At 41.6% G+C, this 8,094-nt stretch overlaps 1 protein-coding gene across 1 annotated transcript in view; it reads right to left on the bottom strand.

The window, feature by feature from the left end:
- The window catches only part of LINC02054 (long intergenic non-protein coding RNA 2054), a 14,506-nt gene extending 13,450 nt beyond the window's left edge, over window positions 1-1,056 (bottom strand). The window contains 3 exon segments of the mRNA XM_021714851.1: window positions 403-526; window positions 604-957; window positions 960-1,056. Of these exon segments, the coding sequence (XP_021570526.1) occupies window positions 403-526; window positions 604-957; window positions 960-1,056 (575 nt within the window).
- Window positions 1,057-8,094: the final 7,038 nt, after the last annotated feature.

The following is an 8,094-nucleotide window of genomic DNA, read 5'->3' as shown; positions in this document are numbered from 1 at the left end:
CAGCCTTCCAAGTAGCTGGAACTACAGTCATGCTACCATGCCCGGCTAATTTTTGATTTACTGTAGAGATGAGGTCTCGCCAGGTTGCCCAGGTAGGTCACGAATTTTTTCTTTTTAATTGTAGAGATAAGATCTTGCCTAGGCTGGTCTCAAACCCATGGGCTCAGGCAATTTACTCACCTCAGTCTCCCAAAGTGCTGGAATTACAGGCTGAGTCACCAAACCCAGCCATCATTGGACTTTTTAATCTTCATAAGTACTGATAACATCTTCCATTTTGAAGATGAGGCAAATTCATTTCTGAGGGTTCACAAGGTAAGGCCAAGGGCACCCAATCAGTCAGCAATGGGACTGGAATTCCAATCAGGTCTGTCTGGTGTCTTCTGGGAGGCAAAGGCTTACAGGCTCCAAGCCCAGGGAACAATTGGGGGCTGCATAGGGAAATGTTTTCCTCGTTCAGGGCTCAGGGCCCAGGTCACCACGAGAGGCTCTACGTTGGCTCCTATGGCTTGGCCCTGTCCATATCCTCACAGGACACATTCAAAGACCCAGTTTCAGAGAAAGGGCTAGGTAGAGGGGTTGTAGAGTGATCGATGACTCTACTGATCTGCCAACAGCCCCATTTGGGTGTGACGTTCAGCTCAAAGGAGTGTGCCAGGATGGCTGACACGCTTGGTCTAGCATCCAAGCCAAACACTATGAGGAAAGGGCTCAGCTCAGCCAAGACTACAGCAGGACAGGGTTTCTGTGCTGGGATTTCAGCCATGCCTTCGCCTTGGTGTTTTCTCAGGATGTGTGAACCTCTTTTTCTCCATAACTTCTGTGAGTTTTGGTAACAAAGCATGCTGGGGCTTCCACAGGTAGCCCAGAGCTACACGGGAAGGTGTTGAGAAGCGTGAGATGGAACAACTGACTTAGCTGGTCCCTTCAAAAGGGGGAAGGACATGGCACTGCCTTGGTTTGATCTCCAGGGAGGTCCATTCTCCTGGGCATTTTCGACATAAGGGGTTGGTTAAGAAGCCATGGTCTAGCTATAATGGAGTGTCCACCGAACATCCTGATGTAGAACACTCCTGATGATATTGAAAAATATTGACAACATATTATTAAGTGAAAACTCTGTGCAGCAGGATCTTACCTTTGTAAAAGCAGTGTTCTTGCTTGAATAAGTGCTTTGGAGGAAGGGCCTGAAAGGCAAAGGTGCAGGCTGGGTGCTTGGCTCCATCGACTCCTGTGGGTTCTTTGAAGGGTTCACTACTTGCCCTCAGTCTGACCCAAAGGTGTCAGGTCAAAGCATTGTCTCAAACCCCCATCCATCCTCTTCCCCTTCTTCCTTTTGCATTCCCCTCTTTCCCCATTCACTCATTCAGTCAGTCAGTCAGCCAGCCAACAAACACAGACTGATTATCTACACCATGCTAGGCCCTAGGAATAGAAAGAGGAAAAAGATAATGCCCGTGAGGTCAGGGAGTTCACAATATAGTGAAAGAAGAACACCAAATATTCCAGGGCCAAGAAATATGCACACACAAGCCATTCCCTCTGAACTAACAGTTACATCAGTCTGGATTATTATTAGTTTTACTATAATATTTCAAACAAAGAAGTGAAGACACTAACATATCTGACGTCCATGTAGCCAACACCCAGCTCTAAGGAATTCTGATATAATGTTTTCCTGTATGTTTATATTGTGTAATATATATATATCCATTACATGTTTTTAAATTCCATGTGAAATGTATCACATTTTATGTCATTTTACAAAGTGATTTTTTACTCAACATTATGTTTTTGGGGCTAGTTCATGTCTATATATGTAGCATTTTCACTGCTCTGTAGTATTCTACATAAACACTCTACAGTATTTATTCATTCTCTTGTTCATAAATATGCAGATGATTTTGTTTTTCCCTAATATGAAGAATGTCATAATAAATTCTTACAGAAGTCTAAGTCCGGTGTGGAGGCTCATACCTGTAATCCCAGTATTTTGAGAGACTGAGGTGGGAGGATTGCTTGAGGCTTGGAGTTTAAGACCCAGTCTGGGAAACTTAGCAACATACACACACACGCACAAAACAAAAATCTATACGTCTCCCTGTGTACATGTGAGGGTTTCTCTAGAAGTCAGTTCCAGAGTTGAAGAATCTGCAATCTGAGGTTTCTTAGACATTTATAAAATGCTCTTCAAAGTGATAGTACCAATTTATACTCCCACCAGCTGCTGATGAGAGTTACTGCTTAATACCCTTATAAATATCTGGTAGTACCCCTTTTTAAATGCTGACAGTATGAGGGGTATCGCAGGTGGTTTAAATTTTTTATTTCTGTGATTATCAATGAAGTTGCCCGTTCAGATACTCTTTTCTCTTAATTGTTTTTTCATATGCTTTGTATATTTTTCTGTTGTACTATTTATCTCTTTACTGTTTGATTTGTAGGATTTCTTTACAAATTACACTGCATGTAATCTGAATGGAAAATACCTTCTCTTATTCAATTCTCTCTTCGGTTTTGCTTAACATGACTTTTTTGCATAGAAGTTGTTCATTTAAAGCGGGTAAAAACTTACACCTGTAATCCCAGCACTTTGGGAGGCAGAGGTGAGAGGATTGCCCCACCCCAGGGGTTCGAGACCAGCCTGGACAATGTGGCAAGATCTCATCTCTACAATAAATTAAAAAAAAAAAAATTAGCTGGTGGTGCATGACTGTAGTTTCAGCTACTTGGAACACTGAGGTGGAAGGATTGCCTGAGCCCAGCAGGTCAAGGCCATGGTGGCCATGAGCGTGCCACTGCACTCCAGCCTGAGTGACAGTGAGAGTCCTATTCAAACAAAAAGCAAAACAAAACAAAACAAAAATGATTATAGAAGTATGCATGAAGCAAATTGGAAAATTCAAAGTAGTAAAAAGAAAACACAATTTTTTTTAAAAGCAGGTAAAAGGTCATTCATTCCTTTTATGATTTGTTTTGTATTCTGTTAAATCATTACCTGCCCAAAGGTCATAAAGATTTCTCTCTATATATGTTCTAAAAGTTTTAAAGATTGTCTTTTTAGTTATTTATTTTTGAGTATGGAAGTAGGAAACTAATTCTATGTTTTTCCATGTGGATAACCAATTTTCCAAGCATTTGTTTTTTTGTTTTTTGGGGTTTTTTTGAGTCAGAGTCTCACTCCGTCACCCAAGCTGGAATACAGGGCATGCTCACAGCCACCCCAGCAATCTTTTCACCTCAGCCTTCCAAGTAGCCGGAACTACAAAGCCGGTTACCACACCTGGCTAATTTTTTATTTATTGTAGAGATAAGGTCTTGCCAAGTCACCCGGGCTGGTCTCGAACCCGTGGGCAATCCACTCGCCTCAGCCTCCCAAAGTGCTGGGATTACAGGATGAGCCAACCAGCCAGGCCTCATTTGTTATTTTAAAAAGTAATTTATTTCCCTCAATGATTTAAAATCCCAGCTGTTGTATATCTTTTGCATATGTGCGTGGGTCTCTTCCTGGGCCCTCTGTTCTGCGTCACCACCCTACTCTCTAGTTACTATTCCTTTATAATACCACTAAGTCTTGTTATTTTGTAGGTTAAGTCTTCTACCCCTTGTGTTCTTTTCCAAAATTATCTAGCTCTTGGTCTTCCATATGAATTTTAAGATCAGCTTGCCAAGTTCTAACAAAAAAAAACTTCATTGGGATTTCTATTGAAATTTAATTAAATTTTTAGATTATTTTGGAGAAATTTGCATTAAGATATTGAATCTTCTGATCCATGAACATATGTCTCCTCATTTATTTTCAGGTCTTCTTTTTATTATTTGCATAATGCTTTGTAATTTTTCTTCATAAAAATGTTCTGGCTTCTGTTAGATTAATCACTCAGTACCTCATACTTTATCTTGCCATTATTAATGGAATATTTGATCTTTGCTTTTTTCCAATTACATTTTCTTTTTTAGAGATGAGATCTTGCCAAGTTGCCCAGGCTGATCTCGAACCCACAGCCTCAGGCAATCCTCTCACCTCAGCCTCCCAAAGTGCTGGGATTATAGACATGAACCACCGCACCCAGCCTTCAATTATATTTTCTAATTGGTCATTATTGATAAGTAAGAAGACTAGAAATTTTTCTGTGTTGACCTTGTGTCTAGTGATACTGCTGAATTCATTTAATGCTTCCAATAGCTTATCCATACATTATTTTGAATCATCTAGTTGACAAATATAATCTTAAAAAAGAAAACTCTTTCTTTCCAATTTGTACACCCTTTTTTCCTTATATTATTGCATAGGCTAGGTTCTCCAATGCAGAAAGGAAGTGATGAGAGCAGCTATCTTTGTCTTACTCCTGAGTTTAAAAGAATGTTTCTGAAATTGTGTCATGGAGTTTGTTGGTGATTACTAGTGGATAACTTTTATCATATTAAAAAACCTCCTTCTATTCCCAATTTGGGAAGCTTTACCATGAATGAATGTAAAAATCAAGTGCTTTTTCTGCATCTATTAAGATATACTTTCTCCTTTAAAGTCTTAATATGGTATTTTCACATTAATAAGCTTTCCTAAGTTAAACATTCTTACATTTTGATATTAAACTCTAATAATAGACTACTTATTTCATTTTGCAAGCATTTTTTATTTATAACTTTTGTATCTAGGTTCATATGTGAGTGTATCAGTTCTCTGTCACTTCATAACTATCCCAAACTAACTGGTTAAAACAACAATAAACAGGTAGAAGTTGCAATGTCTTTCATCACTTCACCTCAGATGTCACATACTATTATTTTTTGCAACATCCTATTAGTTACACAGATCAACTCTATTCAGTGTGGAAGGGGATGATGCAAGGTCATGAGTACCAAGAGGTGAGGATCACTGAGGGGCATGCCAGAAATTGGCTACCATACAAGTCCTGTCGAATTATTTGACTTTTAAAAATATGTGTATGTACATCTTTAATAAAAATGATGGGCCAGGCACAGTGGCTCACACCTGCAATCCCAGCACTTTGGTGGGAGGATCACTTGAGGCCAACAGTTCAAGACCAGTATGGGCAACATAGGGAGACCCTGTCTCAACAAAAAATATTAAACAAATAAGAGAATTTCTTTTCTGAGTCTGTGCCACCATACCCTAGCTAATTTTTAAAATTTTTTTCAGAGATGAGGTCTTGCTATGCTGTCTAGGCTGGTCTCGAACTCCTGGACTCAAGCACTCCTCCCACCTCAGTCTCTCAAAGTACTGGGATTACAGGTATGAGCCACTGAGCCCAGTCAAAAATAAGAATTTTTAAAAGAATTATTGCCATAGTCAGGGCTTATTTAGATTTATCAACATATTTTATCCATTTCTATGCTCAACATTGTTTCTTATAGACTTCTCTTTATTCTTGCTAATTTTTCTTCATGAAATACATCCTATAATAATTACTTCAATGAGGATCTACACTTTTTATGTATGGAAATGCCCTTTTTTGTCTTAAATTTTAACTACAAGTTAGCTGGGTATAAAAGTCTAGTTGGGGCTGGGCGTGGTGGCTCACACCTGTAATCTCAGCACTTTGGGAGGCAGAGGCAAGAGGATTGCCTGAACCCATGGATTCAACCAGCCTGGGCAACTTGGTGTGACCTAGTTAGCCAGGCGTGGTGGCGCATGCTTATGGTTCCAGCTACTTGAAAGGCTGAGGTGGAAGGATCACCTGAGACCAGCAGGTTGAGGCTGCGGTAGCTGTGAGTGTGCCACTGCACTCCAGCCTTTGGCAACAGAGTGAGACTGACTTCAAAAACAGTCTAGTGGGGCCAGACACAATGGTTCACACCTATAATCCCAGCACATTGGGAGGCCAAGATAGGAGGATTGCTTGGGCCCAGGTAGGAGGATTGCTTGGGCCCAGGTAGGAGGATTGCTTGGGCCCAGGTCTCACATAGTGAGACCTCATCTCTACAAGACATTTTTTAAAAAAATTAGCTGGGCAAAGTGTTGCACACCTGTTGACCCAGCTATTCAGGAGGCTGAGCAGAAGATCACCTGAGCCCATGATCAGATCACTGCATTCCAGCCTAGGCATCAGAGTGAGATCTCAACTCAAAAAAAAAAGTCTAGTTGGCACTTCAAAGATACTACTGTTTCATTTCTGATCTTAGTCTTTACTGAGGCCCAGAAGTTCCTTTTTAAGTAATCTGTCTTTTTCTCAGGTCTGTTTAGGTCATATCCTCCTTGCCTTTGTTGTTCTACAGTTTCCTCAAGGAAATTTCTCAGTTATTATCTCCTCATTTATTGTTTAACTGACATTCTCTTTATTCCCTTCTTCTGAAATTCATATTAGACATACAGTCCTTCATACAAGCTGCCTTTCGTGTCTCATAACTGCTCTATTTTTAAATCTTTGTCCCTGTGTATTGTCTTAGTGTTAATCCTTAAGTAGTGTCTTCGAACTCATTAATTCTCTTTTTAGTGTCTAGCTTACAGTTTATTCTGTCTACTGTGTTTTTATTTTTAGTGAGCAAACTTTCCATTTCCAAGGTTTCTAATTGGTTCTTTTCATATCCACTTGTTCTTGCTTCATTTCAATCTGCCTCCATTCAAGTTGTGTCAAACTCAGTGGACATGAAGCTTCCATTTGCCTTTTGAGCATCTCAAACACTTTTAATTCTTTGAAGACTTTCACAAGGTTATTTAATCTGGAGTGAATTCATATTCCAATGTTGATTTTGGTGACTGTTTTTCTTATCATTAAGTATTTTTCATCTATTTTGATTTTCAAACATAAACCAAACTGTCTGTCTCTATCCTATGTCCTACTCTCCTGAGCTGGGACTCCACAGCCAGTTAAGAACCTGGTCTTACAATGGCATTTCAGGACTCCCATTCTGTTGTGGTATGAGCACGTAGCCATACAACCTTGCACAGATATAGGCACGTAGCCAGAGGGTGGCTTGGCTCAGCTCCTAGTCAAGAATCTGTCTTCATCTTCCCACATCTCAAGCCCCAGGCTGTACGTGAACAGCTGGCTTTATTTCATTTTATTTTTTTTCCTGCTTCTTTTCACAAGCAGAGGGAGCCTCACCCCACCCCTGGCTTCAAGAAGCCTGGCTCCTGGCCCCTGTGTTGCATGGAGCAGTTTAGCTGCGGTCACCAGGAGCTGTGCCTCTGGCAGCTATGCTATTTGTAGACCCCAAGGCCCGCAGGCCTTCAACCCCACTCTCCACTTTGCATTTCTCATCTGCATCTGGCACACTGAGATAGCCATTTTGGTTAGGGCCCAACAATGTCCCTCTGTCTATCCTTTTTTCTCGTTTACTAATGCTTGCTATGTGTTTGGACAGAGGGAGTAGACCACGGCCTGAACCCACTCTGCCATTCTGACTGGAAGTCAAGGACTGAATTGTTTGGTTGCAGCACCTGAGAGGAAGTCCCATGCTTCCTTATATTCAATGTCAAAGAGGAGCTATCGTTTCATGAAAATTCAGCAGGCTTTCATGCACGGGCTTTGCTGTGAATACTGTCTGAGGGCCCGTGGTTCCTGGTGGAACAGGCTTCCTCTCAGGATGTTGGAGGCAGAATTTGTGTGTCCCGAGTCACACACACAACCCTGAGAGTTCCCCTTTGAAAGAGGAAGCCACAGGCCAGGCACAGTGACTCACACTTATAATCCCAGCACTTTGGGAGGCTGAGGTGATAGGATTGCCTGAGCTCATGGTTTTGAGACCAGCCTGGGCAACTCGGCAAGACCTCATCTCTACAATAAATCAAAAAATTAGCCAGGCATGGTGGTGCGTGCCTGTAGCTCCAGCTCCTTGGAAGGCTGAGGCAGAAGGATCGCCTGACCCAGCTGGTCGAGGCTGCAGTGGCTGTGAGTGTGCCATTGCACTCCTGTCTGGGTGACAGAGTGAGACTCTAGCTCAAAAAAAAAAAAAACAAAACAAAAAGAGGAGGCCACAGGAACACAGGAAGCATCACAGCCTCACCAGTCACCACTCTTCTTTCCTCAGAGCAGAGCTGGGCCTGGGGATAACAGTGGGGTGTGGCCCTAGTACTGTGAGTGCCATGGGGGAGGGCAGTCTGTGTGTGTGGGGGGGGGAGAGCTGGGG

This window comes from Carlito syrichta, unplaced genomic scaffold (genome assembly GCF_000164805.1).
Source record: "Carlito syrichta isolate Samal-C Ts95f unplaced genomic scaffold, Tarsius_syrichta-2.0.1 Scaffold305827, whole genome shotgun sequence".
NCBI classification, from domain to species: Eukaryota; Metazoa; Chordata; class Mammalia; order Primates; family Tarsiidae; genus Carlito; species Carlito syrichta.
Note: the sequence above shows the minus strand (reverse complement) of the source record. Positions and strands in the feature narration are given on the sequence as shown.